This window comes from Miscanthus floridulus, chromosome 7, assembly GCF_019320115.1.
Source record: "Miscanthus floridulus cultivar M001 chromosome 7, ASM1932011v1, whole genome shotgun sequence".
Taxonomy (NCBI): domain Eukaryota; kingdom Viridiplantae; phylum Streptophyta; class Magnoliopsida; order Poales; family Poaceae; genus Miscanthus; species Miscanthus floridulus.
In genome coordinates this window covers 94220915-94239570 of record NC_089586.1, presented here as the reverse complement: position 1 = coordinate 94239570, position 18656 = coordinate 94220915, and the positions used below count along the sequence as shown (strand labels likewise).

General features: G+C 44.1%; 2 protein-coding genes across 2 annotated transcripts; both read right to left on the bottom strand.

The window, feature by feature from the left end:
* Window positions 1-2030: 2030 nt before the first annotated feature.
* Window positions 2031-4666, bottom strand: LOC136465880 (probable L-ascorbate peroxidase 8, chloroplastic). The gene is made up of 8 exons (XM_066464444.1): window positions 4658-4666; window positions 4458-4555; window positions 4178-4197; window positions 3094-3194; window positions 2915-3002; window positions 2724-2791; window positions 2558-2644; window positions 2031-2093 (listed from the first exon to the last, which is right to left on the bottom strand). Exons 1-8 carry the CDS (start codon window positions 4664-4666, stop codon window positions 2031-2033), a joined length of 534 nt encoding a protein of 177 aa, XP_066320541.1.
* Window positions 4667-10747: 6081 nt separating this feature from the next.
* Window positions 10748-13143, bottom strand: LOC136467342 (phenylalanine ammonia-lyase-like). The gene has a single exon (XM_066465997.1). The coding sequence runs from the start codon at window positions 13022-13024 to the stop codon at window positions 10883-10885; it is 2142 nt and encodes a 713-aa protein (XP_066322094.1). The 5' UTR covers window positions 13025-13143; the 3' UTR covers window positions 10748-10882.
* Window positions 13144-18656: the final 5513 nt, after the last annotated feature.

The following is an 18656-nucleotide window of genomic DNA, read 5'->3' as shown; positions in this document are numbered from 1 at the left end:
TGGGAGCCATTAGATTCATCAAATTCCACATCATATGTTTCTTCAACCAAGCCGGTGGCATGATTAAATACTCTATATGTTTTGGACTTTGATGAGTAATCAACAAGAAAAACAATATCACAACGTCTTTGAAACCTCCCTAGGTGTTGCTGCTTCTTGTAGATATAGCATTTGCAACCAAACACCCTAAAGAAGGAGACGTCTGGCTTTGAGCAACTCATAAGGTGTCTTGCTAAAGAACTTTTAAAGGAATAGGTGGTTGGATGCATAGCATGCGGTGTTGATAGCTTCCGCCCATAGAGCTTCGGGGGTGTTGTACTCATCAAGCATTGTCCTTGTAAGAGTGATCAATGTCTAGTTCTTTCTCTCAACTACACCATTTTGTTGAGGAGTATATGTTGCGGAGACCTCATGTTTGAATTGCATGGCAATTCTAGGAATGTAAATGATAAGAATTAAATTGCTCAAAGTAAATGCTCAAAGTAAAGAGAGAAGGAGGAATGTAGCAATGTTTTGCCGAGGTATCGAAGAGTCGCCACTCCCCACTAGTCCTCGTTGGAGCACCCGTGCAAGGGTGTAGCTCCCCCTTGATCCGCGCAAGGATCAAGTGCTCTCTACGGATTGATTCTTCGACACTCTGTCGCGGTAAATCACCCACAACCGCTCACAACTTGAGTTGGGTCATCCACAAGCTCTCCGGATGATCACTAAGCTCCCAATCACCACCAAGCCGTCTAGGTGATGGCGATCACCAAGAGTAACAAGCATGGACTCTCACTTGACCACGACAAGCCTAATGAGAAGGGTGGATGCACATTTTGCTACTCTTGATCTCACTAATGAGGGCTCTCTTTGGGATTCTCAAATCTCAATTACCTCACTAGGACCTTGCTCTTCTTGGCACTCTCAAAGGTGTTTCTCAGCTATTGGAATGAGCAAAAGTATCCCCACACACGAATGAAGGAAGTATTTATAACATGGGTGAAAAACGAACCGTTATGTGCCTCTGCGGGGTGATCGGACGCGCCGGTCAGTTCACCCCGAACTCCAGTGTTTACAGTATGACTGGACGCTGGCCAGCGTCTGGTCAGCACTGATCGGACGTGTCCAGTCGAGATTTCCCCTCTCTGGAACCTTACTAGAGTCGACCAGACGCTGGCCTTCAGCGTTCGGTCACTTGACCTCTCAGCGTCTGGTCGCACCAGACGAAAACACCTCGGTCAAATGAACTGTCCGGACCCTGAGCCAGCGTCCGGTCACACTGGAGCCAGCGTCCGGTCAGTATTTGACCCTCCATTCACTTCCAACCTTCGAACGTACGTGAATGAAGTTTGCTCCATTGGATCTAAGGGCTATTTTGGAGCTACCTAGTCCTAGTTTTAGCAAGTGTGCACCACACCTAACACTACACCACAACCCCAGAATAGCGACGTACCGTCGGTCGCTATAGATCGATATAGCGACGTTCCATTGGTCGGTATAGATCTATGCCGACACTTAGCTAGAGTCGCTGAAAGTGGCGTCGGTATAGCCTATACCGACCGACACGTTTTTAGCGACCGACAGTCTGACGCCTTAGGGGCTATATATACCGACACATAGTTTGAGGCTATAAATACTTTTAGCAACTAACAGTCCAACGCGAATCATTCATATAGAGACAATATATTTGTTGCTGGTCAGCAGTACATAATGAAACCCAAATTATCTATTGTCAACGCACAAACGTTCAATACAATATGCATTAACCATACATACAAGGACATTGATTAATATGAGCATAAAACATTGACAATAGATTCATTCATATATGATCCATTCATATATGAGTAGCCCAATGTAAGGTCGGTCAGATTCAACATCATAAGTATAAGATACATTATAAGCTCGCAAACATGAAGTTTGTGCATGAGCAAGCCATCAACATCCCTACATCTACCTCATGTGACCAAAAGTCATACAACATCTACCTCATGCAACCAAAAGTCATACATCCACCACTTGTGACCAAAATCTTAGCTCACTAACACCTAAAGCCACTTCAACCACTCAACTGTCCATGATTGCCCTCTAGGCTCACCAGGCCCATCCTTCTGCAAAATGCAATGACAGGAACACCTCAGTACTGGTTAATTGAAACTAACCATTTTCACAACCTGCCTGGTAATGAAGTTTGCAAAGAAGATAGTCTAGGTATGAGAAGTGAGAAGAACAGAAGTTTCATTTGTCAATTAAAAAACGTCAAGAGGTGGAGAATAGTACAATACCAAGAATACTGGCTATCAGGTAAGTTTTTGCGTCTTGATTATGTTCTGTCACTAAACATAGCAAAAGGAGACAGACTATAGAAGTTATCAAGTCTTATCAAGTAACTACACTGTAAGGCAAAGAACCCTAGGAATTCTAAGTCACAACATGATAGCAAAGTGTGTATTCTGTACTCAAAATACAGAATAATGGATAGCGTATGGTTCGAGCATGCCCAAAAACTCCATATTATTGAAAATAACCTATTGTTTCTTATTTAAACTGAAGCAAATAGAACATAAAAACATACGGTATATTTTGTTTCTGGTTTTCCCCAGCCACTCCGGTCGGGCCTTGCTCTTCCAAGTGTATGTGCTCCAGATAGTGCAACAATTTCCTGCACAAATGCCCCGGAAGTTCAATGACATAGCTCAAGAAAATACAGATAGACAGTTAAGTTTCAAAACCCGCCACACCTTGTCATCAAGGCCCATTCTATAGAATACCTCCCTAAGGTGTTCAGCCGGATCACGTGGGCCAGCGTCTGCAGAACATGTGCATTAGCAACAATTTAGTTTGATACCTCTCATAAGTCACATTTCAAGCATTGAACAAAACCAAAAATGAGATATTGGTATGGAATGAAGAACCCATTGGAAACACTGACCAGGAAGCCTCCCTTCGGGTGGACACTGCTCAGCTGCTGTGACATCAACCCGCCCATATTTCATTGGAATTTTCGGGCCACCAGCTTCCTGTATTATGCGATTGACCAAACATATTACTACATAGACTTGACTGATCAAATGACCAAGTGAGATACTTAAGCAGAGAAAGGACAATGACCTCAATTGCCATAGCACTTGCTAACTGGAACAAATCTGCGTAAGTGATACCTGGGTATTTGTCCTTGATAGGCTGGATAAGCTTCAATGCATTAATCAGACCTGTGAAAATCAAGTCAAAATCTGCAAGTTACTACTGACCTAGTTCAATGGTACATATAGTGACTAAACAATTACGTGCAATGCTGCACGGAACTAATTTCCACTAATCAGCCCAGTAAAATGCAAGGGAAACAAGCACAATGGCAGGTGCACGCTAAGCAGATAGGGCAGGCGCACGCTGAGCAATAAAATGGATGTAGCAACCAGTGGCAATTACATATGAAAAATACAATTGAGGAATTGCTAAATTACTAAATCTCTTCATAGATAAAAAAATGTCTGGGTATAAAGTTTTCAGAGTACACTATTTGTCTGAAGAAATTTCAAATGTTAGGTTATGATAGTATTACAGAAATCTGTTGAAATTATCATGAAAAGAGAGGCCATCTTTCTTCTGCTAGCCTGCTACCTTACTCTGATTCACATGCCACCGGTCTTCAAAAAATTGCAACACAATGGATGCAGATATTTATACTAATGCATTCGTTGCTTTTATAATGTGTTCTGTTAATTCACAAGAGTACATGATCCAAAAGAATAGCAAATACAGTTGTCGATCATCAGTCAGAGAGTAGTGAAAGCTCCTACAACTATTGCCTCGAAGGGAGAAGGTTCCAAACACTGAGTATTAACTGTACTATCACTGCACCATGGATCAGTGTTTAGTGCCACAACTGTACATGCTGAACAAAGAATGCTAAAAACAATTCAACGAAGCATATTTCAGAAATGCAGTGAGAATAGAACCCAACTCTAGATCCAAATCTCCACATACCACACACCATAGTTTCAAGAAGAAATGGTGTAAAAACTCACATCAGTCCTTAGCTTGAATGGCCTAGTAATGGTGTTTTTTCTGCACTTTCCGGTTGTCCTGTTTCAGCATTTCAGCTACCTGCATTCAATCAATAGGTGAGATTTCAGTATTTCTTCAAGTACCTTCAGTATCTGTTAGATACAGATAACAACGGTGCTTTCAGTACCTTTCAAGTACTCTATTGGTCTATATGATCAAATGCAGAAGTGGTTACTGTTTGTAAATCGATTTGAGTCATTCACCATTACTTTGCTAATTAAGTAATCAGACACAGATTTAAACAGGAATAGTTGCAGTGTCCAAAAAATACTAGATAACAGAGATCCTAAATTTGATCAACAGATAAGCTTAAAATACAATGAGAACAAGCAAATTGAAATAAAGAAGCAACATGTCAACGTCTCCGAGTGAGGCAGGGAAAACTATCATCAGCTTCATCTAAGTACCCTCCGGAGAAAATGTTTTCAGTTTGCTTGTGGGAGTCATTATCACTACAGTTTTTGCTATCACCACCCCTCCCCTGTTCAGTAGCACAAATGCACACCTGGGTAAAGGAATGATAATCAACGTAAGAAAGTTAACTGGTAACAAACCCATGCCCACCCCAAAATATCTTCACTTAATTACCATTTTGGACGATACAAACCTCGGGCATTACTTGGTGAAAAATCTAATGATGGAATTTCCAGATTATAAATCTAAATATCCCTTTTGTATATTTGTGGCTAAGTTTCAAAAAAGTGAGTGCAATCATTTTTTGGGTCACAACAGATGTAGTTTTTCACAAAAGCATGCTTTGCTCTGGTAATCATATAACAGGCATCAACGACAGAATAATTGGACCGTGTCACCACTGTTCTTGGTCAACTGTGTGAGTCATGCGGTAGTGATAGATTAAAGACAGTACTCCCTCACCTGTAAACAATTTATAAGCATTTGGCAGATCACGCTTTTGGGTGGCATAAAAAATGTCATTCCTGGATGAGAGACATAGACCAGGATCAACGATGATTGGCCTTATTTGTCTTTCCCTAGATGCAGAGACAGACAGACAATGTAAATAACTTCCAGCCCTAAATTGAGAGAGAGACTAGAACCAAAAATGATAAAGTGCCCTTACTCCTTCCAACCAATATAGCTAGTATGCTGAATGAAGTTGAGATCCTTCGGTAGGTATGAAAAAACATGCAGGAGGTCTGCAAACAATTTGGAAATCAAGTTACCTTCATAAACTAATACCTTTCCACTAGCTGTCAACAATTTATGACATAAATGAGTAAAAGTAACAAACAGCTATCGTAAACCCTGATAAGATTAAAGTAGCAAGTTCCCATGGCTTCAAGCTCCATTCATAAATGCATGCTAGGTGCATAGGACTCAAGTAGGCAGTAATAGCATAAACCTTAGAAAAAAAATAATCTGCTGCCCAAGCTCAATGAAAACCAATCGAAAGTATTGGTTGACTAAGACTACAATATTCTTTGTGGGACAAATTATGTCCCCCATTCTAATTGCATTATTTCCAAACTAAAAAAAAGGGGCAGGGAATTTAAAAATAGTGGCCAGGAGTAAAGCTAGCTAATACAATCTTATTTACAAACTCTAGCGTGACACTTCCATTAATCGTTGGGAGTGTTAATTCAATTAAAATACTAACATGAGCATGCTTTTATAGATGAAGTGAATTTTTTCCTTGGTGAATCGGCATAAGGTGATACAACAAACTGATTATCTAGTTTCAACCTGTTCCTTTAGAGACCTACCAAAAAAACGAGTTATATTCCTTAAAGCCATCCTAGCCCCATTCTTTCAAACCTTTCTATATCCATTCTCATGCATTAGCATGATCTTCTGAAAAACAATTCATGGTTGCTGATTATCATGTATTCCACTTTCGTAAACCTTTGAAGGAGAGCACACAAAAATAAAGGGGAAGCATGATGTTCATGTCATTCAGAAGGGGGAGGGTGGTTCCAACCTGAACAAGAGCTTGCAGGGGCATGATCTCAAGGACACATCACGCCACAGATCCCAGCTGCTGGAGCCGTACTCGAGCCGACCGCCGCTGGATGACACCGGTGCCATCGTCGCAGGCCAAATCATCGATAGAGCGCGTGGAGCATGATGGGCTCGATGCCCCCATCCAGCAGGCCGGACCTCACGCTGCCTTTGGCCGGCCCTCTCCGTCCTAGGTCCGGATCAAGGCCGAGCACGTAGCTCTCCTCCGGTCGCTCTAGGCCCGGATCGAAGCCGAACAGCTGTCCTCCGGCCACCCTAGGCCCGGAACGAGGCCGAGCAGCTGTCCCCAGGGCACCCTTAGCCGGATCTGGGCCACGTGCGGGGATGCCTTTGTCGGGGCTGCACCCCTGAGCCAACGAGGATAGAAGAGGGGCAGAGGGGAGCCAGCGAAGTGGGAGGCGAGGCGGCAGTGGGTGGTGTCTGAGTGCGCAAGGCAACGGCGGCGGTCTTGTGCGGCGGCGGCGGTAGTGGAGTTGGGCGGGCGGGCGCAGAGAGAGGCGGCGGCGTGATAAGAGCTGAGGGAGACTGAACGCAAATGTTAGGGTTTGCAGTATTTGGGCCAAGTCTTACCGTTAGTTAAGGCCTTTTTTTCGTTTTCAACTTCCCGCGATGGACCTTTCGTTTGTTTTCAGTTCCCGCAGACGGACAGGCCTATATACCGACTAATAGTTCGTCCTTTTTATGGATCTGTCCCGACCGATCGTCTGATTGTACAGCTAAATATCTATACCGACCGATAGTTCAACGTAAAAGGTACATTTACCGACACTTGATTTGTGAGCAAGCTATACTGACCGACGGTTCAACGGTATTAGTATATTTATAACGACACACGTGTGACGCTATATTAGTGTTGTGGTGTAGTGTAACCCACTAGACTCACCTAGGTCAAGCTACCCATTTGTACCCCCCTTAATAGTACGGCTAAAGGAAAAACAAAGTCCTAAACTACTCTAAGTGTCACTCCAACTCCAATCGACACTTAGAACTAGTCCATCCTTAACCTTGTCGTCCATCCTTTGAAAACTGAAACGATTTCCATCGTAGGGGCATGACCACCTTGATTGCCCAATCGATCTCCATTACCGTGACCTAACTTAATTGCCTCTGCAAAACACACGTTAGTCACAGTAATCACGTATTGTCATTAATCACCGAAGCCCAACTAGGGGCCTAGATGCTTTCAAAGCCGATTAATCTAATGAGAAAGGATATAGCATGCGAGCAAATCGACTGTCTAGTGCAAATGGACCTACAAACGCTCTGAATTTAATCTGTTACCATCAACAGTGAGGGTTGATCGGATCGATGGCAGCTATAATGATAATAACAAACCACAACCGAAGAATCCGTAAAACCATCTATACGTTGATAGGCTTTCTGAAAGACATGCTATATGTGTGAAAACTCGAAGGCCGATTTAGGTGAAAAAGGACTATAACATGTGAACAATTGACTATTTAACATGTATAAATCTATAAACTCATCAGACCTAACAGTGGGGTTCGACCGGATCGATGGTAGCCGTGATAAAGACAACAAATCAAACCTTTAAAGCACACAGATCTATTCATATTTAACAAAATCATGGAGACACACTGTAGGCGTTAAAGCATATGCGATCGGCTATTTAGCCGATGCAGGCATAGCAAACAGTTAAGGTCACGCCTGATCGAGAACAAATTTATCAACTAGCATCCTCCGATCTAAAGTGCCATCAGTGGGGATCGACTAGATCGTTGCAGCCATAATAGTGAACCATAGACCAGATTTAACTAGCCGACAAACCTCTTCAAGATCGCATATGCCTCAACCGCGTAATATGAACGACCAAGATCGAGGTAGAACAGCCGATAAAATGTAACCCGTCGCTCATTGTAAGAAATATCGTATTGTAACAAAGTAAACGACGGACTAAAAGGATGTGAGGCCGATCTAGATCGATCTCGATCGGGCAGATTGATGTTGCTAAAAACTAAATAACAATAAGAACATCAGCAAGATCGGTAACTTAATGAATCTACCCGAAGGACGCCACCCTTAGGTAGAGCCAATAACTTGACCTTAATCTAATTCGAGCAGTGGAGGTCGAACTTAACCGATGCAGCCATACTTAAACTAGATAAGAGTCGATAACTAGCTTATACTAGAGTTCGCAGTGGAGGTCGAACTTAACCGATGCAGCCGTACAAACAGAAGTATAAGCCATGATGGTACTTACAGACAAGTCGGAGGTCGGCCGGACCGATGCAGCCTTGCTTGTTGAATAACTCGCCGAGATCTACACTACTCCTACTCCTAAGGGTTAGCGTAAAGCCGAAAAAAGTAACTTGTATTGATTGGATTGATGTCCTCTTTACAATAGCCGGGGTCCAATATTTATACCCGGAGCCTAAGTATGAATCATACTCAAGTACGACTCATTACAATATTTGGTATGAGGAAAATATTCCTAACTTAAGATAATTTAGACCCTAATCTTTCCCTTTTATAGAGTCCGGCATATATTTCTGACACCAATCGTAGCTCATTGTCGTTATCTGCTGACGTCATTCGAAGAGAGCCGATTTCAGTGTCGCATCTGAATCAGCTGATATCGATCCTTATGCAATCGATTCCTTGATTGACACAATCTTTGAAGCTTCGAGTTCCCGCGTTTTTCTTCCCAAATTTTGATGTAAACACTGTCATATCTTGGTGAAGTCGTTGCATAAGCTTCCTACGTCGAGTTGCTTGATCACAACGTCTGATGACGTACCCTGGGTCCATATCATCGACAATAGCCTCCGAAGTACTTGATGACAAGTAAGTTGAATGGCTCCCTCCACTATGCAAGAGTTGTTATCCACTACCGGTTCAAAACTGGCTTTAACTGCCGAATTTTGATCCGGTAGTACAAGGTCGATAGTGATAGGCCGGTCCTTTCTACTATTGGGTGCTCACCCAACTGTGATTCTTATTTTCATAAAACAAAAAAGAGAAAAAATAGCGGTGACACCAGATCCGCCGCCATATCCACAACTCGCCCGGCTGCGCTGGCGCTGGCCTGGCCTCGCCCCGCCCTGCTCATGCCCGCGGCAGCCCCGCGTAGGAGTTGCTCGGCTACCACCATGGATTAAAAACCGGAGTTAATATCAAAACTGACCACCACCGCTTTAACCCAATAAACGCTCCTGATCATAATATTTTCACCGTCTGTTAATACAAGTCTGTTAATACAAGTAACCGTTAGTCATGTGGACAACGACATCACTGGTTTCCCAGCCACATCCGCCGGTGATATAGTAGTCATCAAAGGTGGATGCAAACATGGACAACCTTTCATAACAACCTATACACCGACGGAATGTACGCATAACCGATGCTGATCAAATGGCCAACACAGCCGTATGACCGTACCAAAATATGAAACGTTAGTGCACGTCACCTAGGTACCATCAGATGAACCAATCAACCGTCGTTCATATTACAGGCAACGACGTTTGCATCCACAAAATGGCGGTGCTTAGAAAATATGCAATGCTGGATTTTGACAGGATCCCACTGCAAAAATAACCCTAACAACAACGGATCAGATGACAAAACGACAATGATCTACTATTAACACTACTGGTTTTGAACCATCGGTGTTAACCATGTCATCACCGTCGACAAGTTAGTGCCGAGTGGCATAACCGTCAGAGATGGGGGGTTCTGGACCGGATGTGACGAACCTGCTGTAGTAGTGTGCCAACCCCATTATAACCTGGTTTCTCAAACTTGAAGCAAAACTCTTTATCAAGAACCAAACAAGTGGACCGTATTCTTGGGTGGATGCAAATTTAAAATGATGAACAATGCATTCCGCAAAAATTTAGCCATACGACAGTCAAAAGAGAGGTGTTGTACTGTTTCTTCTAAGCCACATAAGTTACACTTAGTGTTCCCTTTTCAGGCTTTAGTAAATTATCTTTTATTAGGATCACACCTCTCCTACCACAGAAAAATCTTTATCTTCAAAGGTATCTCTGCCAGAACAATTTTTCCCTAGAAATTCTCTCTTTTTTTTCATGATATCTCCATACAAAGATTGAGTTAAGAAAACACTATTTTTCCTAACAGCCAAGTAAAACCATCTCATTTAAATAAATGGGTAAAACTAAGGATACAAGACTAAGTCAATCCTTGGACCTATCACCAACTATTGCCCTTCTAAACCAAATGTTCAGAGGGGTTGAACTTAGCCCTTTGACTAGTTTAACATCTTTTCTTCTCATTATTCCGTAAGACCTGGACATTTTAGTTTTAAAGGTTCTTGCACAATACAAAGATCCTTCCAAAATCTAGTTCAGTTTACACTATTAACTTTAAATCTTTTTTTTAGAAAAGATCTTTAACATCCATAAGTCCTACCCAAAAGTGGGACAGCCGCTTTACCACTTGGGACAAACATTTGTTTTTTTAAATATTTCTTTTTCAACACATCTTGCCAAATACCCACCTCATTCAAAAGTTTGAACAATCATTTACTGAGTAAACAATAGTACTAACTTCTATATTCAAGATGCCCAAAACCCCATACATCTTGGCTCGCAAAGTATATTCCACTTAGCAAGCCTGTACTTCTTTTTATGATCAAGATACTGTTAGAAAAACCTGATTCGATAATAATTTAGACATTTAGCTGTCAAAACAAAATAATAACTAGAATGGAATACATATTTCTTAAAAACTTAACGTAATTCATAAGAATGGAATACAGTCATTAGCCTTTGCTACCCACTTTCCAAAAATAAAGGAAGAAGAAAAAAAAACTGATTTCGAACTATTGAACAATGAACACTCCGCTCTTTCTCCCGATCCGTTTCTCTGCTCAGCAGATGGGCAGGGGCTCGCCGTTCCACTCCTTGAGGCACTCGAGCAACGGGTCGATGTGCTTGCTCTGGTTGATGGCAACGAGCACCTTGTTGAGCTCCTCGCCGGGAGAGCGCGTCCTCTCGCCTGTGAGGTACACGGCTCCGAGCTCCTCGCGCACGAAGCGGTAGAGCGGGTAGGAGCGGCACTCGGTGATTCTGTTTGGTACCGCTGCCGTGCCGTTCTCGACAGCCGCCCGTGCAGCCTCCACCGCCTTGGGCAGCGCCGCGCGCAGCTCCTCCTCGAACTGGGCGACCTTGGCGAACACGGATGTCTCGGCGTCGAACTCGGCAGCGCCGTTGGCGAGGGCGCGCTCCACGAGCACGTTGCGAAGCTTCTTCATCAGCGGGTAGTTAGCGCTGCAGGGGTCGTCGGCATACGCGAACACCGCCTCGCGCTCGATCTCCTGGAGCAGGTCCTTCTCGCAGAAGCGCGCGACGTGGAGACCGCCGGTGGAGTTGGTGCTCAGAGTCTTCTTCGCCACCGTCATCACGCAGCTCTTGACGGCGCTCTTGACGTTCTCCTCGATGTGCCGCAGGTCGACCGCCTGGCACAGGGCGATCAGGAACGTCGAGGACATGAGCTTCAGGATCTCGATGGCCTCAGCGGTCTTCATGGAGGAGATGAGTCCGAGCGAGTTCACGTCCTGGTTGTGCTGCTCCGCGCTCTGGACGTGGTTGGTGACCGGGTTCCCCAGGAACTGCAGCTCAGAGCAGTAGGACGCCATGGCGATCTCGGCGCCCTTGAAGCCGTAGTCCAAGCTGGGGTTGCGCCCACCGGACAGGTTGGAGGGCAAGCCGTTGTTGTAGTAGTCGTTGACGAGCTCGGAGAACTGCGCAAACATGAGCTTGCCGATGGCTGCGATGGCGAGACGGGTGTTGTCCATGGACACCCCGATGGGCGTGCCCTGGAAGTTGCCACCGTGAAGAGCCTTGCTGCGGGCGACATCGATGAGCGGGTTGTCGTTGACGGAGTTGATCTCGCGCTCAATGGACTTGGTGGCGGCACGGATAACCTCAATCTGGGGGCCAAGCCACTGCGGCGACGTGCGGAGCGCGTACCGGTCCTGCTTCGGCTTCATCAACGGGTCCAGCTCGCCGAGCTTCTTGGCAAGCTTCATGTAGGAGCTGCCCTCCAAGATGTGCTCCATGATGGCAGCCGCCTCGATCTGTCCCGGGTGGTGCTTCAGCTTGTGGGTCAGGTGGTCGGTGTACTCCGGCTTGCCGTTCATGACCTCGCAGAACACGGCGGACAGGACCTCGGCAAGGATGGCTAGGATGTTCGCCTCAAAGAGCACGGTGGAGGCAAGGCCAGAGCCCACGGCCGTGCCGTTCACCATCGCAAGACCCTCCTTGGGCTGCAGCTCGAAGAAGCCGCCCTGAATGCCGGCAATCTTGAACGCCTCAGCGGCGTTCACCTTGCTGCCATCCGGGGCGACTGCAACAGAGTTCTCGCGCCCGGTGACGAGGCCGGCAATGTAGGAGAGCGGCACGAGGTCGCCGGACGCGGTGACGGTGCCGCGGAGCGGCAGGCACGGCGTGACGTTGGCATTGAGCAGCTTGACGATCGCCTCCAGGATCTCGAAGCGGATGCCGGAGTACCCCTGGAGCAGGGTGTTGATGCGGACGAGCATGGCCGCCCTCGTGGCTTCGGCCGGCAGGACGTGGCCGTCGGTGCCGGTGCCGAATGCGCCAGCGTTGAGGAACCGGATGAGCTCCCTCTGGAGAGCGCCGCCCTCCTTGGTCCTCCTGTGGGACGTGGCGCCGAAGCCGGTGGTGACGCCGTAGCTGTCGGTGCCGTTCATCATGCTGTTCATGACCCAGTCGCTGCTGGCCTTGACCCGGCCACGGGCGGACTCGTCGAGCTCGACGCGGGCCTCGCCAGCGCCGGCGGCCACGGCGGCCACCTGCGCGATCCGGAGGCTGGCGCCCTCGATCTTCACCAAGGGTTGGCGGTACTCGGCCACCATCCGCTTCACCTCGTCGAGGTGGCTGCCCATCAGCTCCTCCGCCGCCTTCCCCCAGTTAAGCGGGTCAGCGCGGGGCGTCGCCATGCACAGGGAGTCGCCGTTGGCAGTAACGTTGCTGTTCTCGCACGCCATTGCAAGCACAGAGAACTAAAGCACCGATGAAGCTGAGGATCGATTTGAAAAATTCCGATCAGCGAGATATGGATTGTCGGGAAGCTGTGCAGGAGAGCTAGTGTTGCGCTAGGATTTGGTAGTGCTGCTCTTCCTGGAGAGAACCAGTGGGAGCGGCGAGGTTTAAATAGGCTTCCGGGAAGGGAGCTGGTGGTGTGGACTGTGGTGACTGGTCCAAGACGACCATGCCAATGCGCCAGTTAGTTGGAAGAGAAGACAAACATGTGCCAATCTTGGTGGCCAGTGGTTCGGAAATTTCGTGTTCATCTCTGGGGCAGGAAGCTCGGTCGCAGCAGGTCTGCGGTTGGTGCGCATCAGGACTCAAGACCCAAGAGTTGGTGAGGACGGGACATGCGCATGGCTTTGCCATGGTTCAACGTTGTCGCTCTCACCTTTGCAAAAAAAAAAAAAGCCTTCTCGCAATCTGACTGGGGTGCGTGCTTTCGACTGTGTTTGTCTTCGCGCTAAATGCTGTTATTTAGGACCTTTCGTGGTGATCAGCGACGGAGCCACCGGAGGAGCCTTCCTTAAAATTTTATGCATACATGTATTAGATGAGGAGAGGCTAAAGTTAAGAAAAGAAAAAAAGCCTATATTCTTTTGTTCAGCTCCTCCTAATTTTTTTTTGGCTTCGTCCCTGGTGGTGATTGGTGAATGATGAGCTGTTTTGTTGTCCATGCTTATTGGGGATGCAGTGTTTTATGTCCTTTGTTTTTTTTTCGGTACTCTTTTACTGATAATCATCATCTTATCACACGCATGCACGGCGTCCCAGTAGCTGCAGCAGTCGGCTATGGCAGGTGAGTCACATTGCAACATATACAACACCTGATCCATTTTAGAAACACCCAAATAAAACATTTGCAACATGCGTCTAAAAACACATGAAACATGTGTCCGAAATACTTGCAAAAACACCTAAAAACACTTGAGAAACCATTGTAAAATATATGCTATATCCAGATAAAACACTTACAACATATTTGTGAAACAAATACAATATATGTGTGAAACATGTGCGACATCCAAATAAAAACACTTGCAACATACGTCTGAAAAAAACAGATGAAACATTTGAAATACACGCTTGCAGCCCACGTGTATAACCATTGCAACGTATTCAACATCTCAATCTACTTTTGCAACATTCATATGAAACACTTTGAACATCTTGGTTAGCCATATTATAGCACTATCCCCGAGACATCTCCACATCTTGATTGGGATACCATCATGGCCCATCGCTTTGTCCCTTTCATCCTTTTCAAGACTTCTCGGACCTTCGATTTTTGAATTCTCCGTACAAAGTGTCTGTTAGTGTCATTAAACGAGTCATCTAGCTAAACGGTGGTGTTCTCGTTCTTACCATTGAATAGTTATCAAAATACTCTTGCCATCTATGTCTGATCTCCTCCTCCTTTATCAAGAGCTGCTCCATCTCATCCTTTATGCACTTGACTTGATTGAAATCCCATGTCTTCCTATCGTGAGCCCTTTGCCTCACTCGTCGTTTGTTTTGCAGTCTTCTTTGTCACCTTGTACTTCTCTATGTTGTCTGCACACCTGTCATGATACAAGCGCTTATAACACTCCTTCTTTTCCTTAATAGCCTTTTGCACATAATCAGAAAATGAACTATGACATAAAAATTTGAGCATTGTTGGCTGCTTTCTTAAACTAGCTGTGTCATTCAACTGAACTAAACAAAAAAAGTTATAATACAACCCAACACATCTTGCTTTGAAAGATATAAGAACATGAGGCTTACACATCAGTGTTGCCCTGTTTTGTTCTAATTTATTTTTAGTTATTTTTCTTTGGTGATAATATTAATCCGTAAGCCAAGATGAAAATACTAACTAGTCTTCCTTTGGTGATAATATTAATTAGTTATCCTTGTGCTGCATTTGAGTTGATTACTGACAGTACTTGAATATACTATCACTATGGGGTATTGTTATTGTGGTGGATTTGAGTTGATTATTAACAGTAATTGAATATACTATCAATATGGAGCACAGGGTATGGGTATACGATTGACACTTAATTTTTTTAGTACATAGTTTATCCTCTTTGTCCTCTCTTTTGTTGTCTATAAGCTTTCTCCAGTCTATGTGAGCACAATCATTTTCAGTATCATTGGAGGATGACCAACTGTACCGAGCAGCCAGAAAGTTGAATAGATAGGATGTTGATGTGAATGCTCAATCAAACATGAATATTATACGTACACTACCAATCCAGGGAGTGGTTAGAGTATATTACCAATCTAGAGTATTGTTATGTCAAGCCTGATTTAGTGTTGTTTCAGTCTTTTTTATGTGTTATTTTTCATTATTTCTTTGGATAATATCAATCTAAGTGGAATCTTAGTTTTAATTTATTTCAAGGTTTCTTTGTTAAACCGTAGGACTAGTTCATTTGTGCAGCAGAAAGTATTGAATGTTTTTATTTTCTTGTATGATTAGAAGTGCTTGAGACCACAATTCACTTGTATTATTAGGAGTGTTTTGGGGATGTGTGACTAAATGTATGTGCTTTTGGTATAGAACTAAGTCTAATATGTGAAGTGCATTTGATATATGTGCTGAATTTTTTCTTGCTTGTATAGTTCTAGTGAAGAAAACATTTGGTGTATGTAAATGACTTTTTTTGACATATGTGATTGTCTATATCTTAGCTCCATATACCACAAGCTTTATATGTCATAAGTTATGCAGATAAATTGTGTTCCATAACTTATTTACATAAGTTATATTGCCTAACTTCTGTGCACAAGTTGTGTTGCTCAACTTTGTTCGAAGTACAAGTATGAACTATCCTAAAATTTTCCTTATATTGAACTTGGTTTATTAAATTATATGCATGTAACTTGTACATTGTAGTTATTATGTTGTAGTTTCTGTATTAAATTGTAACTTTCTTGTCAAACTTTTATGCGTAACTTTTTGCACATAATTTGTAATTATTAGTTTCATGTCTAACTTTTTATATCTAACTTTCTTCACATGTATAACTTTCTACACATAACTTGTATGTCTAAATTTGTTGACATAATCTGAAGCTATTAACTTTTATGTAACTTATTTTGCACATAAGTTGGTTGGTTTATTATATTTTGCACATAACTTGTAGTAATTAACTTGTCTGTTGGACTTGGTTTATTAAATTATATGCTTAAGTTTTGTGTTGCTACTTGTAGGTCTAACGTAATTACCCATTGTGATAATGCTTTTCAATATGCATTTATTAAATCTTATATGCATATTTGTCAGCTTGAACTTCAAAATGTCGATCTTGTTCCAAGTCATATTTCTTATCACTTCTCAGAGAAATACGTTGGATATAGTCTAGACAATGCTAACCTTGTAAGTTTTTTTAATTTATTTCATTCCATACTATCTGTATATGTGTGTGGCTTTGTGATATATATGTCCTTTTCTATTTAAAAATGAGGAGAAATGTTATGTTTTATGAATGGATTTTTCATATTCATTTCATATTAAAATTCATAAAATCTTTTTGTTTTTTGTCGAAAGATTTTTGTTCCAGCTTGCAAGAATAGATATTGGTATGTTGTTATTACAAACACGAGGGAGCAAAGATTTGAAGTCATCTATCCATTTAAGGACTTCAGTTTTGTCAAAGAAGATGCTCTCATAATTGTGAGGAACTTTCGCAAAATCTTCAAGTTTTCATATCCATTATCGAGAAGAGTTGATGTTTACAGGATGGGCATTACTTTTGGTAGTTGTCGGTGCGAGACCCACGGGATACCCCGCAAGAAAGGGAGAAGATCTAGTCTAACTAGGATTCTTCCCATGTAATCTTAGTAGTAGTATTATTCTGTAATCCTACTAGGAACTCTCATTGTAAACCGACTAGGATTCTGACCTCCTGACTATATAAAGGAGGGCAGAGTTCCTAGAGAAAAAAGGACAACACAACACTTTACAATCAATCCAACGCAAAGGCTAACGCCAACTGGACGTAGGGCTATTACTCGATCACGATCGAGGGTCCGAACCAGGATAAATCGACTGTCTCTTGCGTTTACCGTCGAGTTCTGCATACGCTGAAGCCCGAACAAACTGCCCCGGGTATCCCCGTGACAGGATATCGGTGGTGAAACATTGATAGCTGGCACGCCAGGTAAGGGCTTTCGGCCAATTTGCATCCAAGAGCTCGACGGACCTCGACAACATGATCTTCTCGACGGGATCAACCTTCATCTTTGGTTCATGGATCTGCGAGGTGGACAACAATGACAAGCTTCAAGGCCGTCTCCTCAAAGATTTGGATCACCATGAAGACCTTTCCATTTCGGCGACTACGATAGATCAACTCACCGGAAGATTCATGCAGCTTGTGATATCTAATCCAACTCAGATTTCATAGATTTGCGCATTCGACTCGAACTCAGGCTTCGCATCCGAGATGGAATCTTTACCAAGTTCTTTCGAGAAACCGAGTTCTTTTCCGATAGGGCTCCGGAACGCGGCCTCAGCCTATCAAGAAAACAACTCGGAATACACTCAGAGTCTTTTCAAGAAGCCGGGTCCTTTTCCGTTCGGACTCCACAACATGGCAAAATCCTATTAGGCACGGCCCGAAGGATCCCTCGATCCGGTGCTTAGAATGCCACTAAGAGGAGCTCAAGAAGGTCTCGTACTGATTATAACATCTCAAGACTACATCGTCCACTGGCCAGGTTCCGTTCCTAAGGACAGCGGTACCCAACTAGTCGGCACGACGACGATGGCAATTCTACCCTACCAAGAAGGAGACTCGATCTGTGACCTTAAAGCATCTACTAAAGTAATCAACGACTCCGATGGTGTGGAAACCAACACCGATAACAGAACAACTCACGCACGAGAAGTATTCATGGTTCGTCGTCCTCGATCACCATTGGTTCCCCCAAAAGCACCCGACATCAGATCATCGGATGAATCTGAGTCCAACATATCACCCTTTATCTAGGGGCACGATGGTGAGATCGAGAATCAGAAGCAGGCCAGAGAAAGAAGAAACAAATTGAAACAAGGACGCCAACACCGTGCTAGGCAGCGCAAGGAAGCTTGGATCAAATATGAATCAGATCTGGCTGAGTACGATAGAAGAAAATCAGAACAAGAAGCCGAAGAAAGACGTGCGGCGAATACACCCTACAATAGGATCCGAGAAGCACTAGAAGAACTCAGAGCGACATCACTTTCTAGTGAAAAACAAGAATAGCTCCGGGACCTCCTCCGATCAGCAGCCCTAAGGACGCACGATGAAAGGACCCACTCGAGACTACCTGCCAGGTCAACATCTCATAGGAAGGAAGATCAAAATCAGAGGAAGTCCGCTTTCGAGAGACTTAGCCCGAGTGGAAGTCACAATAGAGAAAGCAGAAGGGACCATAGTCAAAACTATCGAATCGAACAACCAAGGAAGATCAGAAGCGAAGCTCCCGTTCAGACATCCCCGCAGAACTACTCTCAACAAAACGACAGTTGGCAGGAAGGAGGTGCCAAATCAGAATACAAAGAAGCCGAAACGCACGATAGATTCCCCTGTTTTGTAAGCAGACTTGCTTCAATACGAC